At 51.1% G+C, this 21,379-nt stretch overlaps 2 protein-coding genes across 6 annotated transcripts in view; both read left to right on the top strand.

Moving 5' to 3' along the window:
- Nucleotides 1–12,670, top strand: part of Pdgfrb (platelet derived growth factor receptor beta) — a 37,923-nt gene extending 25,253 nt beyond the window's left edge. For all 5 annotated transcript variants that reach the window (XM_076912580.1, XM_076912582.1, XM_034517874.2 and 2 more), the window contains 13 exons: nucleotides 1,296–1,390; nucleotides 2,257–2,389; nucleotides 2,825–2,929; nucleotides 3,225–3,335; nucleotides 4,534–4,693; nucleotides 5,571–5,731; nucleotides 6,279–6,397; nucleotides 6,628–6,750; nucleotides 7,383–7,494; nucleotides 8,032–8,131; nucleotides 8,630–8,735; nucleotides 9,471–9,703; nucleotides 10,837–12,670. In XM_076912580.1, the coding sequence (XP_076768695.1) occupies nucleotides 1,296–1,390; nucleotides 2,257–2,389; nucleotides 2,825–2,929; nucleotides 3,225–3,335; nucleotides 4,534–4,693; nucleotides 5,571–5,731; nucleotides 6,279–6,397; nucleotides 6,628–6,750; nucleotides 7,383–7,494; nucleotides 8,032–8,131; nucleotides 8,630–8,735; nucleotides 9,471–9,703; nucleotides 10,837–10,996 (1,718 nt within the window). In that variant the 3' untranslated portion in view covers nucleotides 10,997–12,670. The remainder of the gene's footprint in view (nucleotides 1–1,295; nucleotides 1,391–2,256; nucleotides 2,390–2,824; nucleotides 2,930–3,224; nucleotides 3,336–4,533; nucleotides 4,694–5,570; nucleotides 5,732–6,278; nucleotides 6,398–6,627; nucleotides 6,751–7,382; nucleotides 7,495–8,031; nucleotides 8,132–8,629; nucleotides 8,736–9,470; nucleotides 9,704–10,836) is intronic.
- Nucleotides 12,671–13,040: 370 nt separating this feature from the next.
- Csf1r (colony stimulating factor 1 receptor) overlaps nucleotides 13,041–21,379 on the top strand; it is a 49,915-nt gene continuing 41,576 nt past the window's right edge. The window contains exon 1 of the mRNA XM_034518657.2: nucleotides 13,041–13,261. The gene's annotated coding sequence lies outside the window, so the exon portion shown is untranslated. The remainder of the gene's footprint in view (nucleotides 13,262–21,379) is intronic.

Raw genomic sequence — 21,379 nt, 5'->3', positions numbered from 1 at the left:
GCTTCAGAGATTCCTTTGGACTTGCTCTGTCAAGCACATAAGTCCATACTGTGTAGATATTTTAAAAAATTAAATGCCCTTATTTCCCCATACTCTCATCCATGCATCCATTCCTGAGCAAGAGGGCACAGTAGAATTGCACAGCCTAACATGTAGATTCACTCTGGGCCTGAGTGAGTAAATGCAGAAGAAGCGTCGTGTGTGACGTCCGCACAGGACACCACATGACCCAGGATGACTCTGATGGGTCCCTAGAGGTTGCAAGCTTCCCTTGTAAGACCAGGATGTGGGGATATTAGGAAGAGAGAACAGAAATGTCAGTCAGTGACCCTAAGAAGGGAAGGATGGGGCTAAGCCAGAGGAAGGCTCCCCAGGGAACCGAGGAGGGCAGGAAGAAGCAAATTCCCAGAACACAACAGCTGTTGCCAAGTGGGAAAGGATGGGGGCTGAGGGTTCAGCCAGGCTGACCAGGGAGGTAAGGCATAGCAGTGAGGCTGAAAGTCTTGGGCTAGAGAGGATCAGGGCTCAGGTAGACCTGCATGTTCACTTCAGTGCCCTGGAATGTGCATACTGACTGTGCCACTGCACACACTAGTGGTCCCCAGGCTGGTGTTGAGAGGAACAGACTTCTTTCTGGGTGTGATTTCATCAGGATGCTGAAGTTCAGAATCAGCTCCTTCTGGTCACTCAGTGAGTGCCTCAGCCATTTGTTTGGAGTGGCCCTTTAAATCTATGATCCAGGAGATGGACAGATGGCTCAGTGGTTAAGAGCACTGACTGCTCTTCCAAAGGTCCTGAGTTCAATTCCCAGCAACCACATGGTGGCTCACAACCATCTGAAATGGGATCCGATGCCCTCTTCTGGTGTATCTGAAGACATCAACAATGTACTTATATATAAAATAAATAAATAAATCTTAAAAAAAAAAAATCTACGACCCAGGCATGACAGCCCAAAAGGGCATGGACTCAGAGGAGCAGGGTGCATGGCCTGGCCCTCAGGGTGCCTACTGCTGTGAGAGGCACAGGCCATGCTCAGGAACCAGAAGAGGGTTTCCCCAGCCTAGTGGAATGATGCAGAAGGCAGCCTGAGCCTGGCTGTCATCTGAGAGGGAGGTCACTGAGGGGCTTGTAGGAAAGACCAGAATGTGGGGCCTGAGGCCAGCTATCTAGGCAGTAAGAGCTTGTGTGCTTGGCAGAGCAAGCCCAAGGGATCTGTGATGCTCACAGCAAGCTGGGGAGAGCAGCTACCCAGTTACTGTTTGCTTATGACCTGCTCTGGTTCTTGTCCTCAGCCCTGCCCTTCAAAGTGGTGGTGATCTCAGCCATCCTGGCCTTGGTGGTCCTTACTGTCATCTCTCTCATCATCCTCATCATGCTGTGGCAGAAGGTAAGCCTGTGGGTGCAGAGTGGTACCCATGTATCCTCCTGGTCTCCTCTGAATGTCACACAAGCTGGCCCATATGAAAGGTTCAATATGTACCTCAGCTGGAAGCTGATGTAGAGCATCGCTGGGTCTCCAGCTCCCTCAGTCCCTGCTGGGCCAGCATGGTCTGGTGCGATCTGTCTAGGACTCCTGGGCCCTGCTCTTTCCTCTGCCTAGGTCCTTCCCGCTCGACTCAGTCTTAGTGCAAATGGCACTTTGTGGGTGGACTATCATGGCCCCAGGATTCTTTCAGCTCTTTCACAAGAATGCAATCTGACCCCAAGAATCTGTTCCAACACGCTAGTCTGACATTTCCCCTTTCTGTAGCTCCAAACACTTAAGATTCCTGAATCGGGACTTTAGTCCCCCTTCATCCTGTCATTATAAGATTCCAATCCTGTGACTCCAAGATCCTAAGATTTCCACATCCAAAGGTTGTATCCTTTTTGAGATCCCACAGAGACAGAGTCGGCATTTGGTGTCTGTCCTATCTGTTCTTCCCGTCTGAGGAGTAACTGGGGCTCAGAGAGAAGCTGGTGAAGCAGCTGTAGTGAGTGAGGGCCATGCTGTTGGTTGCTCTCTAGAGGCTGCGTCCTCAGGGTTCCTTAGCCACACTTTCCACCTCGGGGACCCCTCAGTGCCAGTTGCCTCTGAGCTCGTGGAGACCTTGGTTTTGCTTGCAATTCATTGTGTCATTTTCAAATACGTCCCTGCCCTCTCTTGGTCTCAGAGTCTCCTGTCTCATCTGCCATCTAAGGGGCTGGACATGATAGGCTCAAGGACGGAGGTGCCCTCTGACCGTCTCATCTGTTACTGGTCTTGTCCTGCAGAAGCCACGCTATGAGATCCGATGGAAGGTCATTGAGTCCGTGAGCTCTGACGGTCATGAGTACATTTACGTGGATCCTGTGCAGTTGCCTTACGACTCCACCTGGGAGCTGCCACGGGACCAGCTTGTTCTGGGTTAGTCTTAAGAGGTGTTACGTGGCAATGGGGACGCTGAGATCTGCTCCCGGCATAGCTGTTACTAGCTGAGACATCGAGCTGGCATCTTGCCTTCTCTGGATCTCAGTGACCCAATAGCCCCGAAACCCTGGAATCCCAAACTGATATAGGATCCCTCCAGGCCAAAGAGGAAGTACTGGATGTAGGTCAGGGAGTCTGAGGCAGGTGCAAAGGAGTTGTGCTTCCCTGAAGAGACAGGAGGTCTTTCAGGGACTACAGGGGAGGCAGATAGCATGCAAGATCTAGAGGAGACCCAGAGGATGGGAAACTTCCTGAGGGGGAGCACAGTTGGAGGGATGTGGAGAGTGACCTAAGAGAATATTCCCCAACTCAAATGGGAAGATGGGATGATGGATCTAGCTCCCAGGAGCTGAGGGTTTCTCTCCATCCTAGGACGCACTCTTGGCTCTGGGGCTTTCGGACAGGTGGTGGAGGCCACGGCTCATGGTCTGAGCCATTCACAGGCCACCATGAAAGTGGCCGTCAAGATGCTGAAATGTGAGTCTGGAAATGTGAGCCAGCCCACCCCTTCTTCACACCCAGGGCCTCACTCGGTCCTACCTTTCCCTGTACTTTTGGTTTCTTCTGAAGGAGCCTGGCCCTGAGGTTGTGGGACCGAAGGGCTCCTCACTGTGACCTCGTTGGGTGCTTCCTCCTTCTCTCCCCTCCTCCCACCTTCTTCCCTCTCCAATACAGTCCACTCTAGGACATTAGTGGGACAACAGGGTGGGGCAGAGGAAGCAGAGTAGGCCCTCAGTGGCCCACCAAGGCTGAGTCCCTCTTCCCCCCTCAGCTACAGCCAGAAGCAGCGAGAAGCAAGCCCTCATGTCAGAGCTGAAAATCATGAGTCACCTCGGACCCCACCTGAATGTGGTCAACCTGCTGGGGGCCTGTACCAAAGGAGGTACCGAATCCACGTCCCAGGGGATTCTCCTTCCTGTTCTCCTCAGTCCACCACCAACAGGACACCCCCTGGCAGAGTGTCCACACACCTGCTGCCCAGTGCTCTTATTTCATGTCCTAGATGGGTTCGGTTTTAGAATCTCAGAATCACAATACCTTCACGGTAACGAGAGTCTTCGGGCCGCTAGTTCCTGCAGCTTTAGAATTCAAGTTTTTTCAGACTTTTTAATATTTATCTATTTATTGACTGTATGTCAGTGCTTGTGTGTGTGTGTGTGTGTGTGTGTGTGTGTCTGGTACCCGAGAAGGCCAGAAGAGGTCATCAAATCCTCTGAAACTGGCGTGGCAGATGGTTGTGAGCCAGTATGTAAGGTGCTGGGTATTGAACCAAGGTTGTCTGCATGAACAAGTGCTCCTAACAGCTGACCATCTCTCCTACCTCCCTTTTCATATTTCTACAATACATTTTGAAAACCGTGAGAAAGAAACAGCTTCTCCAACACAGAGACAGCAGAGCCTATCTGTGTACCCATCAGGAACTGGCTTTGTTCACATCAGTGTTGGAAGTCACTCTGCCAACTACGATGATTTGAGGGCCTGGTTACCCACTGGGTTGTCAACACAGTAACAGTCATGAAGTTAATGCCCTTTGCAGCTGCTCGTTGTGAGAGCTGGGATTTTCCTCGGTATTGTGTAATCGGTCTAAATACAGAAGTACATTGCGCATGGACTGTTGTCTGTGCCTGCAATGACCGTATTTCAAAAGTGTTGTTTTCATCTGTTAGATGGCTTTAAGTGGGTTGAACTTAAGTGTGATCAGCAAATTGTGCTAACAGTCACGTTCCCCTGCTTTATGTAGACCAGAATCTGAAATGTGCATCAGTCTGAAAACAGTAGCAACAACTGATGTCATAGGCTTGCTATACATGCTGAGTCCTCAAAGGCATCTTAGGGGTCTTCGTGTCAACCCCAGGGGTGGGTGTCATCCCCTGGCCAGGTGGGCAAAGGAAGGACCCTGGCGACTAACAGCTTGCTTGCAACCACAGAGGCAGGGAAACAACCCAGGTTTGCAAGGTGCCGGCATCTCTGCCATCTTGCCATCTGTGTCTCCACACCCAAGACTCTACATTGGGTTTGTGGCCATGCTGGGAAGACTGAGGCCTTCCTCAGAGTCTGTCCCTGAGCCTGTCCTTCTGCAGGGCCCATCTACATCATCACGGAATACTGCCGCTATGGTGACCTGGTGGACTATCTGCACCGCAACAAACACACCTTCTTGCAGCGACACTCCAACAAGCATTGTCCGCCCAGTGCCGAACTCTACAGCAATGCCCTGCCGGTGGGGCTCTCTCTTCCCAGGTAGGAGGGAGGCGGCACCAGTGAATGCCTGCCAAGCATATGGGCACTCCTTGTCCGGGATCCCAAGACTGCAAGTGTGGGCACTGGGGCAGTCACTTCCCGGAGAGCCAGCACTCTGACCAGATAGTAATGATGGTGGTAGGTGTGTGCATGTCACCTCAGTGAGCCAGGCTCCATCCTAAGCCTTCTACAGATGTGACTCCTAAAACCCATGGACCATCCTGTGTGCCAGGTGTCTTGTTCTCTTGCTTTAAGGACATAGGGACAGAGAGCCAGGTTCCCAGCCTGTACTGAGATACTACAAGCCAGCCTCCCCAGAACCCTACAGGCAACCCAACTCTGTTTCTGATGACTTCTGATGTTGTTTGTTGACTTAAAAGGCAAAGACAGGAGTAGCTTTGGAAAGGCGCATGCGCAGACGTGAGAATGTGCCCCTCTTCTCCCCGACACTGGCCTATTTCCTTGCACAGCATGTTTAGTTCCAGTACTCCCTGGGAGCTAAGGCTCTAGGAAGGGTGTGTCCAGGTGAGGCCTTGCTGCCATTCTAGACTATGTACCTCCCAGTCCCCTAGGTTTGGGTAGGGAGAGTCTCTCTACAAACACGTTTAACACACCCACACACTGGTCCTGGCTGCTGAGATCACCACGCTGGGTCTTTTGTCATTCTGGCAGCCCCAGGGCACAGCTTCAGGGCCACACAGGTTAGTTGAAGGGGTTTGATTCATAGTCATTCACACTGTATGGTGACAGACCAGATCAGTGACTGAGGAAAAGCCACAGATGACAAGGCCCCCCGTGGGCTCAGGCTGAGCAAGGGACAGGAGCAGGAAGAAAGAAAAACCCATGACTTTTCATTATTCCGTTCTTTTGCCTACAGCCACTTGAACCTGACTGGGGAGAGTGACGGTGGCTACATGGATATGAGCAAGGATGAATCTGTAGATTACGTGCCCATGTTGGACATGAAAGGAGACATTAAATACGCAGACATTGAGTCCTCCAGCTACATGGCCCCTTACGATAACTATGTCCCATCTGGTAAGTGGATAAAGTGTTGTCACACCTGTGCAGGCTCATCCCATATGCACAGCAATGCCTTCCTTTCAAAGTCCTTAATGTCCGTAGTCTTGGGACAACCCAGGGAGGAAGATAGCTCATTTCTTTTGTGTGGAAATGGAGGCTGGCTGCCTGCCCCATGCTACTGTGCAGTGGAGCCCTGGCCTGAGTCCTGTTGCTGGTTCTAGAAGCATGCAAGAAGGGGAGAGATGGGTGAAGGTGGCCTTCGAGGGCCTGGAGGAAGATCGATCTGCTCTGAGTTGACCCATGATGGTGAATGTCCTGAGAAACAAATGGGCAAGTTTTAGCTAAGGCCCCAGGGCTAAGGCCAGAGGTTTTTCTTGACAATGTGCACAATGAAAGCAGAAGAGATTTGGTTTAGACACTTAAGAACTCATTCTCCTCAGGGAACACTTAAAGAATCAGCAGCCACTAGTATTGCCAATTCAGCAATCCACAAGCCTAAAGACAGGGCTCTTCTAGGCTTACGGTGTACACAAAGTAACCCATAACCCTCCATGCTCTCTAGCCCCTGAAAGGACCTATCGCGCCACCTTAATCAATGACTCACCAGTGCTCAGCTACACAGACCTCGTGGGCTTCAGCTACCAAGTGGCCAATGGCATGGAGTTCTTGGCCTCGAAGAACGTATGTGTGGTTCCGATGGGGACAAGGCAGAATTGTGGGGAGAGACGGCAGTTAGCCAACTAGAACCTTCCGCATTCATGGCCCTATGAGACAGCTCCCGACCCTCTGATGGGCAAGGGCATTGAGAAACCACACACCTGGGAAGGCATACCTTTTTTCTAAAGCTCTGGCCCAGAGGGGCTTCTCCCACAATTGCCCCTCGGCTTCAGCTCCCCTCTTCCCTGATCCAGTGCGTTCACCGAGACCTGGCGGCCAGGAATGTGCTCATCTGTGAAGGCAAGCTGGTCAAGATCTGTGACTTCGGCCTGGCTCGAGACATCATGCGGGACTCAAACTACATCTCCAAAGGCAGTGTGAGTGTCTTCACCACCCATGGGGTTGTCCCCAGGTGCCTCTGTCCCTGGGTACAGGTTCCCTCCAATCCATGTGGCCACAGTTCAGTATGGGGCCACTGCTGATTTATCCTACCAGCCGAGATGCCAATGCTATGAGCAGGGGCAGGACAGAGAGCCACCTAGCTTTGTGTACCGTGGGAAAAGATAGGGAGAGGGTCAGGACCACGTGCCATAGTAGGGGCTGAATGAGGACCAGCTACAGTGGGCCTGGGGTGGATGGGAAGAGGTATAGACAGCCCTGATCTAGGAGATGGAAGGTGGGCAGAGGAGGAGTCCAAATGATATGGTAAGCCGGGTCTTGAAGCCCAGGGATAGAATGACTGCAGCCCCCAGAGACCATGTGGGCATGTCCCTGGCTACCCACTTCTAGACACCACACACCCGTGGGGCTTACCCCAGAGTCACAGGCTACCATGTCTCTAGCTAGTGAGTTAGGAAACAGCTTCCCAACGCTCTGGCCGGGAGTGTGCTTAAAGCCTTGGAGTGGAGTGAGAAGGAATTGGTGTGAGAGCTGCTGAGCCTCCTCCTTCCCAGTGTGGTAGGGCTGAGAGACCGACCAGTGTGCTCAGTGCCTGTCTTAACCTCTACAGACTTTCCTGCCTCTGAAGTGGATGGCGCCAGAGAGCATCTTCAACAGCCTCTACACCACCTTGAGTGACGTGTGGTCCTTTGGGATCCTGCTCTGGGAGATCTTCACACTGGGTGAGCCACTTCTTGACCCAACCCCAAGCTATGCATCAGAGCTTCTATCTCCCTCTTGATTGCTCCTTGGGCTGGAAGCAGGGGACTGTGGGACAGACACTGGGACGTGAGCTGGGACTTAGGGGCAAGTGCAGACCGTGCCCTTCTTTCCACTCTATGGCTTTGGCAAGACCTCTGCCAACTCTGGGTCTTTATTTTCCCATCCGAGTATCAAAAGGATTAGACATATCAAAAAAAAATGCTTGAAGCCAGCTATAATGGTGTATGCCTGCAATCCTAGGATTTGGGGAGCAGGGTAATGGAAAGTTTGAAGCCAGCCTGAGCTACATAGATGCCATCTTTGAAAAACAAAGAGAACAAACACAAACCCTGTTTATATATCCATTGCTTCTGTTTCCATCTCTGTGTGGAGTCTGTTTTCTAATGCCAAGGGCGTTGTGTTCTCATATATGCTAAGACAGTGTAGCATGCTTGAGAGGACACCCTGCCACTCCTCACATCCTGAGACAGTATGTCCCTGACTCCGCTCCATGACAGGTGGCACCCCTTACCCAGAGCTGCCCATGAACGACCAGTTCTACAACGCCATCAAGAGGGGCTACCGCATGGCCCAGCCTGCTCATGCCTCCGACGAGATGTGAGTGGAACCTTGTGCATTTGGGAGGAATTTCAGGGTTCCAGGGGGCATGCAACTCTAGTTCAAAGGTTAGATGAGTCCTGCTAGAAGTGGATCAAGGTGTTCAAAGTGGTGCCATCAGGAAGTTCTGTCCCAGCCCAGGTCTCTACTTTCTCTATGCTGGCTTCATATTCAAGCATGCCCTGCTCATGTGGCTGCCATCGGCACCACCCTGACACCTTACTGCTTGCATTGCTCCAGCAAGACCAGAGCTGACCTTCTAAGGGCTCAGTTTGATTGCATACCATCAGAACCAGGCCTGAGTTTGGAGGATGAAAATCCCTGTTAGACAAATTCAGGTTACAGTGCTCCTCATGATGTCTTAGACTGCAGAATCATGTGGATGGGGAAAGCTGGGATCAACAAGGCACCAGGCTGCTCCTCCCCAGCACCTCTCCCTGCACCCCAGCCCTGCCTCTACAGCAGGGGACTCTGACCCTCTTTCTCTGCCTCCCTCAGCTATGAGATCATGCAGAAATGCTGGGAAGAAAAGTTTGAGACTCGGCCCCCCTTCTCCCAGCTGGTGTTGCTCCTGGAGAGACTTCTGGGTGAGGGCTATAAAAAGGTATGTGGAGTCAAGGCAGAGTGGGAGACAGAGTTCTCATCCAAACCCTGTGCACTTGGCTTGGTGTGATGTGCTGGGATTTGGGAGGAAATGCCCCTCACCCACTCTGGGCCTCAGTTTCTCTGCTGGTACTAGAAAGGGTTGAGCAAGAATGGTGAATTTATTTTAAAAGAATCAAGCTGACTGATTTGACCCAGAGAGATGCAGTGGATAGTCCTGTCTGTCAAACCTGTGCACCCTGACAACACTGGGGCTCCTTCAGAAGTGTGAGCAACTCCAGGCTCTCCGGAACCCACACAGCAACTACTTAAACCTTATCCCAGGTTCATGCAAGGCTGGCAGAACGAGCCTGTCCTGAGCTCGGCTTCTTGTCTTCCCATCTGGGGTGGTCCCAGGGAGATGGAGACAGAATGGAGTCACCACTGTTTGATTGCAAGGGACACTGACCTGCAGTCCCAACAGGAGGCTATGGGAGACCACAGTGGCATGAGAGCCCATTCTATTTACTCTGTAGTGGGGTTAGAGTTAGGGTCATGGTTACCTGGTTACCATGCCTACCTACCTGCCCTTCCCTAGGGGACTCTGAACTTGTCTTGGGATGCCAGGTAGGAGGGCTGCTCACCAGTGCGGCTTTGTGCAGGATCTCGTTCTCTGAGCCCAAGCTGGGGTAGAGGGTCTCTAAGACGTTGCCCATCTCACACCCATCTTTTCTTCATTCCCTGTCCTATGGAGCAGAAGTACCAGCAGGTAGATGAGGAGTTTCTGAGGAGTGACCATCCAGCCATCCTGAGGTCCCAAGCCCGCTTGCCAGGGATCCACAGCCTCCGATCTCCTCTGGACACCAGCTCTGTTCTCTACACTGCCGTGCAACCTAATGAAAGTGACAATGACTACATCATCCCCTTGCCTGACCCCAAGCCTGATGCTGCTGATGAGGGCCTCCCAGAGGGTTCCCCCAGCCTTGCCAGGTAGCCATCCTGACCCTTTGGCCCCAGGCACTGAACACATATAGTGCGTGTGTTCACGTGTGTGCCAGACTTGCCACAGAAGGACTGTCAGCTAGCTAGAGTAAGGACTAACTCTTGCCAGTGGCCATTTAAGCCTAAAGTTTATTCGGCACTTAGAGCTGCAGGCAAGAAAGGCAGACTGAAAAGAAACAAGTTATTCTAGAACCCATTTGCAAAATAACTCTTCCTTTTAAGGATGTCACTGCCACAGGACCCCTGTGCTAGCCCCAAGGACAAAGAGGAAACATTTGGCATTCCCCAGCTGTTACTTTGGGTTATGGCTGCCCTTGACACCATGCCCAGGGAGCCCTGTTTGTAGAAGATGGAGGAGATGCAAATTCAGTTTAGAACTCAGACAGGGGAAGAGATACATCGTCCGCCTTGGGTTGTGGCAGAGTCCATTGAGGGTGGACTCTAAGGGAGCCCTATTGCTTCCCTGGGTTGATGTTCAGCCAGAGAAGGGGACTCCCCAAATCAAGACCCAGCCCATGGATGAGTGGTAGGAGACACAGGCTGGCTTCTGTTTCTAGCCTGTCACTATGCCTCTGCGGGCCTTGGTTTCTCTGTAGGAACTGGCAGTGCATGCAGGCTGTTGCAGGCCCTGAAGGCCATATTTGCTCTCCTAATGAGGCAGGCATTGTCAGGTGGGCATGGGGTGGGTGTGGGGTTGGGGGCTGGTAGGGGTGGTGTTAGGCTGTGCAGGGTCAACGTAAGAGCTCACTCTGAGGTCATTTTGTTTTGCGACCTCAGAGCAGATGCCCCGCCTCCACGAACCTCAGTTTCCTTCTCTGTAAGGTGGAAACAGTGAAGTCTCAGGGGAGGACTGAAATCCTAACTTTTCCCTGAGCACAAAGATGGATTCCTGACAAGTGGGGATGAGACAGAAGTTTGAGAGCCTGATCATCCTGCTCTCAAGTTCTAGCTTCCATACTCACCCACGATGTGTGGTGGAGCCATGACATAACCTCTCTGAGCTGTGTTCCCCTTGCGGTACAGGCCTCTCAGTATGTAAAGCCAACACAGAAACCTTAGACAAGGCTGTTATCTTTCTGGGGGTTTCCCCCGTTCCTTTCTGATTTATTTCCTTCCTCTAGCTCCACCTTGAATGAAGTCAACACTTCCTCCACCATCTCCTGCGACAGCCCCCTGGAGCTCCAAGAAGAGCCGCAGGCAGAGCCTGAGGGACAGCTGGAGCAGCCACAGGATTCAGGCTGCCCGGGACCTCTGGCTGAAGCAGAGGACAGCTTCCTGTAGGGACTGACATCACTCCATCTTGCCCGAAACTCCCATCTGCCTCCCAGCACCCAACCCTCTTGGCCTGGCCTAACCTGGCCCGGCCTTCCAGCAGCTACACTGCCACAAGCTGTATCCTTGAGGAAAGCCCTTGGTTTGCAGCACCTGAGGTTCAGGGACCAGCTTAGCTTAGGAGGCAAGAGAACTGTGGGGACTGAGCTTCTGCCTCTGGAAGGTCATGGGACTCTGAGCCAGGGCTCCTCCAGGGGACTCAGTTTCCCCAAATGCAAGAGGAAGAATTGCACTTGGCTACAGGACAGGTATGGAGCCCGGATTCCTATAGAAATCCATGCGTGTAAGGTGGTGTGTTCACATCCTCCTGTGCAACAGCTGCCCCTCAGCTGGACTGCTCTACTTTGATCTTCCCAAGAATCAGGCAAGGACCTGGTGCCTGGCTCCTGGCCAAACTGATGTCACCCTTGGACAAGGTCATTTCATTCAGAACCCACCTCCCCGGTCTTAGCTTTCCCAGGCCCGAGCTGGTCTGGGGCCAGCCATGCTTAGTGAATGCTGTTCATGGTGAACATGGGCTGAGTACAGAATGTTCTGGCCTGTAGCCCTGCCCCGGGCACTCAGGGTACACCTGGCCACAGGAAGCACCTACTCCTTTCAGTCCCACCAGTCCTAGAACAGTCCTCTGTCACTCTCAGTTGACCCACCCACCAGAGTCTGCAGGGCCATGCCTGTGATATGCTAAACATCTGCCTGATGTGCATGCCACTAGGAGCCCTGGCTCTGCAGGGACCGGCTATGAGACCTTGGGGGCCTTCCTTGTTCTCTCTGGGTACCAGTTTCTTTCCTCTTTGAAAAATGAGCAAGTTGGACACATAGACCCTGAGGACCCTGTCAATAGTACAATTCAAGTGTGTTCTGGGAGTTTGCTCTTGTCTGGAGGAAGCAGGGTCAAGCCCTTAAACTGACATTTCTGGGGGTCAGCTGAGCACTCGGAAGATCCCAGATATACACCACACTCCGGGGATTCAGGAAACCAGGCCTCTTCTTCAAGTCTCCAAGTGCAACTGCCCAGACCTTGACTTGGAGTGACAGTGTCCTAGGAAACCCCCCTACAGCTGTCCTGAGGACACAGAAGGACCATGAGACCCTTTTCATACCATGAAGCCAGCAAGAGCCAGCAGAGAAGTCAATCCAGGTTACCTCAGGCCACTGTCACCAGCAGTGTGTGGACAGACATGACTGACAGTGAGGACAGATGTCCCATGCAGGACGAGGGACTTGAGATGGGCATTGAGAGGAAGAGGTTGTGGGGATTTGCCATCTCCACTGTCAGCTGCCCCAGTCCTCAGGGAGCACCACACAGAAATGTTTTTAACCCTGGACCAATGAATATTGGAAGTGCCTGGGGAGTAGGAAGTGAGGGGAGTCAGCCCTTCTGGGAACCCTCCCTGCTGGCTGGCTGGCAGGCAACTCCCTGCCTGGAGCAGCAGAGGCTGGGGAGTACTGCTCACAACGGTACCAAAGATGTAATCACCTAGGTTTACAAGTGCTTGTAGGACTCTCGATAACCCACATTTAGACACCAGAAGTGCTATTTTATATGCCGTTAAGTTTTCCTGTCTGTACTTTTTTTTTAAGGGAAGGATTTTAATATTAAACTTGGTGCTTCTCACTGAATAACTGATCTCATGGGGTTGGGTCTATGCGTCCAGGGGTGAGGTGACAGTTTTTCCCAGACAGGTCCCTTTAGCTCCGACTCTCACTTACCTTCCCTTTAAAGTGAGTTTCATTTCCTCTCAGCCTGGAAAGTGTATGGGTGACCACCTAGACCCTGTGCTTGGGTTTCCAGAGGTGAAGTGAGGTTTTATTGGCCATGGCATCTGGAAGGGGAGGGAGATGGTCCAAGTCCCTCCACCCCCACCTTATACACCTCACCATGTGCTCTGGCTTTGGCCACTAAGCTGATTCACCCTCCCTGCCCCATTTCTTGCTGCTCACAGCCAGACTTGAGCCAGGGTAGCTTATGGAAAGAGACCTACCAGAGCTTGAGTCTTAGCTCCTTGATAATCATCACTGGGACCCAGGTAGGAGCAGGACAGACAGAACACCCAGGAGGGCCAGAGAACAAGAGTACAGAGGACCAAAAGGGTAGAGGGAGGAGCTGAGGACTGCGTGGTGGCATTGAGCACCGGGGTCCACAATATGTCTGGTGGCAGAGGGGTTCAGGTCCAGGAGGCTTCATCATCCCGGAGATTGTGAAGCTGCCGTGAGGTAAGCATCCTGACTCCTCTGCAGGGTCCTGGTTATAGGCTCCTCTGCTGAGCCCAGGCCTACTGCACACAGGCTCAACCAGAGGCCTGTCACCTCCTTACTGTGTCTTTGGACATACCCTTGCTTTATTTTTAAGGGGAGGGCTTCTTGGATGAGTGTGAAGGAAATCTCACTTTGGAGCTTCAGATTGTGGCTTCTAGTGTGATTAACAGTGGAGTTCTGGGATAGCCCTGACTCACAGGCAGGCTGCTGACTAGGAGGCAGCTGACACGTACCAGGGAAAAAAACCACCTGACTAGAGGACCTCTCAGGAGTCCTGACTTTATGGGGCACCTCAAGTCTGTGACGTCCTTCTCTCATGGCTGTGGACGGCACAGAATGAAGCTATATCTCGCTGTGCCCTGCAAAGACTAGAACTCAGATTCCAGATAGGACCCTCTGCATTCGAGATCACCATTTTGGTTTTACGAGACAGGGTTTCTCTGTGTGGCTCTGGTTGTCATGGACCAAGCTCTGTAGACCAACCTGGCCTCGAACTCACAGAGGTCTTCCTACCTCTGCCTCCCAAGTGCTGGGATTAAAGGTGTGTACCACCACACCTGGCTAAAAATAATGTTTTTTAAAGGTTTTTTTTTTAATTTTTATTAATCATTCCGTTCGTTTACATCTCAAATAATATCTCACTTCCCAGTTACCCCCATCCCCCATCCCATGATATCCCACTTTCAGGTTACCCCATAGCCACCCCCTCATCCTATACCTGCCCTCCCCACTCCCTTTTGCCTGTATGAGAGTGCTCCCCCACCCACCCACACTCTCCCACCCCACGTTTCCAGCATCCCCCTAGTCTAGGTCATCAAACCTTCCTGGGCTGTCAGGAAGGCCATCCTCTGCTACATATGTATCTGCAGTCAAAGATTGCTTTAGGTACATTCTTTGGTTGGTGGTCTAGTCTCTGGGAGAACTGGGTGGTCAGGCCAGCCTATGTTGTTCTTCCAATGGGATTTCAATCCCGCTCTGCTCCTCCAGTCCTTCTGCCAGCTCCCCCACCAGGTTCCCTGAGTTCAGTCTGATGGTTGGCTCCAAGCATCCACCTCTGAGTTGGTCAGTTGCTGGCCGGACCACCCTGGGAACTACTATACTTGGTTCCTGTATGCAAGTGCCTCTTGACCACAGCAACAGTGTTGGGTTTGCTGTCTGCAGACATGATGGATCCCCAGGTGGGGCCGTTCCTTGGTTGGCCCTTCCTTCACTCTGTGTTCCATTTTTTGTCCCTGTTCTTCCTTTAGACAGAAACATTTTTGGGTTAAAAAATCTTTGAGATGAGTGGGTGGCTCCATCTCTCCACCAGGAGCCATGCCTATCTACTGGAGGTGGTGGCCATAGGTTCTGTCTCCCCCTTCTCTGTGCATTACAGCTAAAGTCATTCCCATTGGGTCCTGGGAGCCTCACGTTTCTCTGGTGTCTGGGACCCACCAGTGTCTATTCCCAGTTCTTCATTCCCCGCTCTGCTACTTATTTTTATTTCCTGACCCTCTGTATCTCTCATGTTTCCTCCAGATTTTGATACTGCCACCCTTATTTCCTCCTCCTCCTTTCTCCTTCCCTTGTCTCCCTCTCCTTCCATCTCCCACAATCGTCCTGTTCCCCCCTCAAAATGCAGCTGTGTATGTGTGTATGGTTATATACCACTTGCATGCAACACCCACAAAGGCCAGAAGAGAGCAGCAGGTCCTCCTGCAACTAGAGTGATGGACTCCCTTGAATTGTTCTGTGGATGCTGGGAACCAAAGCTGAGTGACTGTGTGTTGTGAAAGAGCATTCTCTCTCTCTCTCTCTCTCTCTCTCACACACACACACACACACACACACTTTTCCCTCTGAGATTTATCTACTGACCCATCCTTGCAAGGCTCCCAGGATTGACCTAACTAGGGATGGCAAAGGAATGAAGAAAAGACAGACATACAGACACTCAGACACACAGAAATCACTGGGATCAGGTAGTCTAGGCTAATTTCAGTAGGCACAGCCTCCGCAGGGAATTGTCTTCAGGTGTTAAACATACAGGAAAGAGTGGTGGGCAATTTCTGCACACACTGTCAACATCCACACAGGCGCTAGAGGAAGGCTTTGCCATGCTTATGGGTATGAGGCTATTGGGTCTTTAACACGGCTGTGCCCATGTCAACAACACACATTCACACAGGACTTCAGATACTCAGGGCTTCCTCTGAGCCACACCATTTACCTTTTCATTTTATGTGTATGGGTGTTTTGCTCACAGGTGAGTCCAGTGCCTGCAGAGGCCAGAAGGGAGCGTTAGATGCTGTGGAACTGAAGTTACAGATGGTTTGTGAGTCACCATATGGGTGCATGGAATTGAAGTCAGGTGTCCTGCAAGAGCAGCTGGTGCTCTTATCCATTCACTCCAGCCCCGAAGATGGAAACCTTTAAATTTAAACTAGTTTCCCTTTACATAGTTTACACCAAGAGATTATGACATGTGTTTTAATCCCCAACATGGTTGGTCAGCTGTTTTTATAACCTTGTTTGTGGTATTCTTAGGAAAGGAGTATAGTTCTGCATACAGTTTCTGTGTAGGGCAGTTTCTAGTCAGTGTGTAGAAACTCCTGACTCAGGCAATGAGGGGGACCCGGACAGACTCTTCCTTGTCTACTCTTCACCTTTTCCCATTAGCGTTGGGTAGAGATAATGAAAAACAATTTGGAGACCGACTTGACCCTCCCAGGTCTATTTGGGCTTCTGCCTCTCAACCTCTCCACCTAGGGAAAATAAGTGATCTGGAATTTTCCCCAGACAAATGAGCCACTTGGGCCACTCAGCTCTTCCACCACTGTGCTCTCAGCCAGGGATCCTCTTTCCTGGAAAAAAAAAAGGGAAATACTGAAAAACGCTGTTGCTATGGGGCTCCCGCCACCCCATGAAGTGTTCTCTGCATTAGGGCCCTGTCCCCGTGAGGGCTCTTTTATCTGAGCCCATTGTCTATGTTGGCATCCATTAGTTCATTTTGTGAAAGTGTTTTAAGTTTAGAATTGTTATAGAATTTAACACCACAATCAAGCCCTCATGTGTGTGTGCATGTGTGTGTGTGTGTGTGTTCTCATGGTTTAAACTCTGATAACATTTTAGACACTTACTCTCTCAGCTTAGCTCTTCCATGGGTAGAAACTTATCTTAATGGAAATTCATTTTTCTCATTGTAGAGTTTAGTTAAGTTTATCTAGAATTTCTCTTTGTATTTGTGCTAACATTTTTGCTTCGTATATAATTAAGTTATAATCAGTTTTAAAAAAACTATCACTAGCATTTTGCACCCCTCCCCACTTGTTTGTTTTTCTCTACAGTATTTTAATACTGCAGGAGAACTACAGTCATACATTCATCCATCCTGAGAGCTGCATGAGATTTAAAGTACTCCTGGGCCATCACGCAGCTACTGATAACCAGTTACATTGTTTCCAATGTCTCAGTGACAAACTATGCTGCAACAACTCTGACTTGAAACATGCTTATGTTTACACATTTGTGTGTCTGTTTCCATAGGAATCATTTCCAGGCAGGATTGTTGAGTGAAGAGGATAACTATTTAAAACTAGAGGAGAGATTGGGGGGGGGCACACCTAGAATACCAGAACTCAGGAAGTGGAGGCAGGAGGATCATCATCTTAGCAAGACCTTGTCTCTGCCTGTCTGTCTGTGCATCCATCGGCCCCCCCCCCCCCCCCCCCCCCCCCCGGTGTTAGGTATGGAAGCTCACACCCGTAATCCCAGCACTCAGGAAGTGGATGCAGGAGAATAGCAGATTCTAGACCAGCCCGGGCTTCATAGACACTCACAGTAAACAGCAACAAGAAAGCTACTGGAATCTGAAATCTGTGCTCCCAACATCCCACCAGTTAAGACCGGGTTTCATGTAGTCCAGGCTGGCCTCCTTTGGAACCTACAAGGCACTGCTGTGCATGTGATGCACAGACATACATGTAGGTAAAATGCCTGTCCATGTTAAAAACAGAGTTAACATGCACGAGGTGCACTGGCCTTACTGGGAAAGTCTGGAACCTGTTCTGCTTACTGTAAACAGCCATAAACAAAACAGGCAGGGAAAGAGGTCCAGTGAATGGTAACAAGATCACATTGACCAGAGCCCCAGAGCTCTTGACTAGGTGGTCGATTCCATGCTGCATCTGATACTCCACAGGTTGGGCCTTCCCACTTTCCAGGGGTACCCCACTTCACCATTTAACTTTCTAGGGACTCCTCACTGGCAGCCGAGGGGGGAAGCCAAGGAAAGACTGGCTCAAATGAAGATGGAACTTTAGAGCTCTGAGTAGGTTGTCCAATGTCCTTGTCATTGCCTTCCCAGCTCAGGCCACACCCTAGACTCCTCACAGACAGTGAGTAGAGCCTAAGGTTATGGTGGGATGAAGAAGCTGGGGGTGGGGCTTCTCTGTGAGATGGAGTCTCCAGCCCACTCTGAGCTGTGTCTCACAATTCAGAGTATAAATTTCTAGGCTGCTTCAGAGCTTGGTAAGGAGTCTCTGCTCATGACAGATGGAAGCCATACATTCTTCCAGTATCATTTCTCTGTCTTGTGTCCGACAGCACGCAGGTCTGTGCCCCCTAGCTCCTCTGTGCTGCTTTCCTGGCAGACACGGAACAGGCAAAGCTTGTGGAAAATCCCAGGCTTGACAGAGTCCGGTCCCCTTACAGAGGCCAGAGGGACTTCCTGGGACTGTGTTTCTCTGCTTCTTTGCTATCTACCTGTGACACAGTAATAGCACCTTGTTCTCCTTCCTCAGTCACCTTCAGTGGCTCCTCACAGTCCAACACAGCTGGCATGTGGTATTCAAGGCCCGCCCTGGCCAAGAACTCAAGCCCTGTTGCTGCCTCTTCCACCTCTGGCCTCCAAAGCCTGTCCTCCCTGTGAGAGACCCACACTTGCTGACCTCTGTACAGCACCTATCACCTGGCATTCCTAGACAGCTGTGTCATCTTGCTTAAGCCCCCAGGCACCAGTGGCCACCATAAGCCTTCCTGTCACTTGGTGAAAAGTCTTTGTGCTTTTCGTGAATCTCTAGAGGGCTGTTTTGTTGGTTTTGTTTGTTTGTTTTGTTTTTTAAACTTTTTCAGTGCCCTTGACCCCTAGTCTCCTCTGTACTCCCATTCCCAAGCTTCTGTCACACCTTTCCTCTTTGCTAGAACATTCACTGCTCCTTCTCAACCCTAACTCCTGCTAGGTTTTCATTAAGCCTTCCTCCACTCACTCTCGGCTACCCTCAGGACCTCCGGCAGCATGGCATGCCAGTGCCTCCATTCCAGGGCCACAATAGTCTGTGAGTTCCAGAAGGCAGGGACCAAATGAGCCCAGTCAGGAGGCTGGCACCAAGAGTACCCCACTGCACAAGGGTCTCAGAGCTGCCCCTCCTCCTACATCAGTGCAGCGCCTGTATCAACCTTTCAGTCTCCAAGATCTTTATTTAGGCAAGAAGCCTGTCTCTAGATGTCTACATATGTCTAGATGTCTACACATGTAGAGAGCCCAGCCTTTGTCTCCTGATTGGCTCTGGGAACCTCTAGACTTCATGGAAGAGACTTGTGGTCCATCTTATCTCTTTCTAAATGCCCAGTGATACCGGTTTACTGATGTAACTGCCCCACCTAGCTGTTTGCCCTTCCCTCCACCAGTCTTGGGTCTCCCCAGGCCCCAGACAAGGCCTAGCATATGAAGTATTCATCAAGTGAATTGGTTCTGAGAATGAGGGAACCCTGTCCTGCATGACTTGTTTACCCTGGATGTGTCCATTCTTGCATCTGGTGCTGTCTGGGTTCTCCTCGGCCAGGCATGGCCAAATACAAAAGCTGTACAGAAGATCAGAAGGGCTGCAGGTCCTCCCAGGGAGCTCCTGCTGGGCAGGCATGTGTCTCCTTCACAGTCCATCGGTAGCATGCTCACAGCTGTGCTCATCCTGGGTGAGAGTACCTTGAAGCTTAAGAGCCATGAGGAAGTCAAAGATAGGCACAGAGCTATGGGGGGGGGGGTGTGAACAGTCAAGACAGAGGCAGGAGGAAGGAGCTGAAAGTGCCGTGCTCAGTGCAGTGTGGAGGGAGGATGGAGAGAGGGGAGGCCATTCAGCAGGGCATAGAGTATAAAGATGATTGCCGGGCCCTTTCAGACTGGATTGGACGACCAGGAGTTGTTCCACCACCCTCCAGTGAAACCCACTTAACTCTCACCCTTCCGAGTGAGTGTGCCGAGAGCATAGATGTGGGTGGACGGTAGCCTCAGCAATAAGGAACTCCAAAAAGATCTGGCTGTGCATGCTACCATATGGGTTCCCTCACCCACTTCTAAGATAACAAAGCTAACTGGTCTTAGCATCTTCAGTTCGTGGAGATGTGGTCAGCCCTCTATGTATGATCTGGAGGGGGAGACAGAATCAGCTGTCAAGCCACCACAATGTTGGCTGTCTCTTTCATCGCCCAAAGGGTTCCAGAGCATGGGCAGGCAAAGGCAAGGCATCAGAGCATAACACCCAGAGGTTTCTGGATTCAAACAGAGAGATGAAGGCTAGTCTCTCTATGTGTGCAGGAACGCAACATGGCTCATGCGTTCATGGCAGGATTTTCTAATCCTTGGACTCTCATGCAAACTCTGCTTCAAGTTCCTCTGCCTCAGGAAGAATAATGTCCCCCCTGTCTGCCATCTTCCTTACCACATCGTTGGGACCTCCTCACCCCGGGGTCACCCACTGAGGCTTTGTGCTAGGCCCCATGGCAGACTCTGTATGATTATCTTGTACAATGATCTCAGCCCATGAGGCTCGTTGTCGTTTTCATTATCAGCTTTCTGTGAATAACGAAATCAATCATGAAATCAGAGAGGTGTGGTATCTTATCCAAACTCCTAGGGATGACAGAGCTGACTGGAACTAGGCAGCCTGGCTGCAGGATCTGTGCTAACAATTGCCAGGTAGCACAAGGGGCCTGGGGTCTTCCCACTGGTGATTGTGCCGAGTGCCCATAGAGGTGGATGGGCAGTGGCCTCAGCAATAAGGGGCCCCTAGAGAGCCCACCTGTACCATGGTGGTATCATGCGGGTTCCACCACCCACCTCTAAGACAGCAGAGCTGGCTGCTCCTAGCATCTGCTGTTTGTGCCTGTGTGACTCTTGGATCGCATGCCTCTAGAGACCTCCAGGCCATTGAGAACCCATCACCTAATGGTTAAGTCTGAGAGCCTAGCCAGGTCCGAAATCTTTGCATGTGGGCTTTACTTGCTTCTTACTCTCACTTCCTCACCTTCCTCCCACGCTCACTAGCCTCTACCCTAACTAACGCTCTTCCCTCCCTGAAATATCCCTCTGGAACAGAGGGCTCCATTCCTCCTGAAGGCCAGCCCAGATTCCACTCCTCTGACAACTTACAGATTCTCCAACCTCTGTTTGTCACAGCTGTTGTAGCAAATATTTAAACTCAGTCTGGGGTTTCTACTCTGCCTTAGATCATTCAGTTCTCAGATAATCGACAAAAAACTTTAATATTTATGATAAGCCTTTAATGCACTAGAGCTGGGCAGATATCTACCCTCTAAGCTATTAGAATCTACCTCTCCATCAATAACCCCTGGTTAGAGCTTGCTATGTTCTGTCTGGGCTGCTCTTAACTCCAATGGCCATGCTTTTATGACTCACCTACCCCGTGGTGTTCTCTCTCTACCTTCTTCTCATTACTTGGTCTTCCTGAGGATTCTCTCATTCCTGCCTGTGGCAACCAGGACCAGTATTTAGCATTACAACACATAGCAACAGACCGAACCTCAACACCCAGCCACACTTGCTGACCTCCAAAAGTGTCAGGCCATAAGAAGCAAGGGCGGCATTGATGAGCCTGCATGTTACTGGAGATGAGAAGAGAGTAAGGAGACCGACCAGATGTGCTTGGAGATCTACTCCAGGAAGGTGGTCAAGGGTTCTGAAGACACAGCCAAGATATCCACAGGCTCCGTCTCTCCAATACTTCAGACTTGTCTCAGGACAGGAAACAGGGATTTTAGGGACCCATAGAAAAGCAGCAGGACGGGTAAATGCCCCAGAGA

The sequence above is a fragment of the Arvicanthis niloticus genome, chromosome 14 (assembly GCF_011762505.2).
Source record: "Arvicanthis niloticus isolate mArvNil1 chromosome 14, mArvNil1.pat.X, whole genome shotgun sequence".
Lineage (NCBI taxonomy): Eukaryota > Metazoa > Chordata > Mammalia > Rodentia > Muridae > Arvicanthis > Arvicanthis niloticus.
The sequence above is the reverse complement of the archived record's forward strand: the minus strand, read 5'-3'. Positions and strand labels throughout refer to the sequence as shown.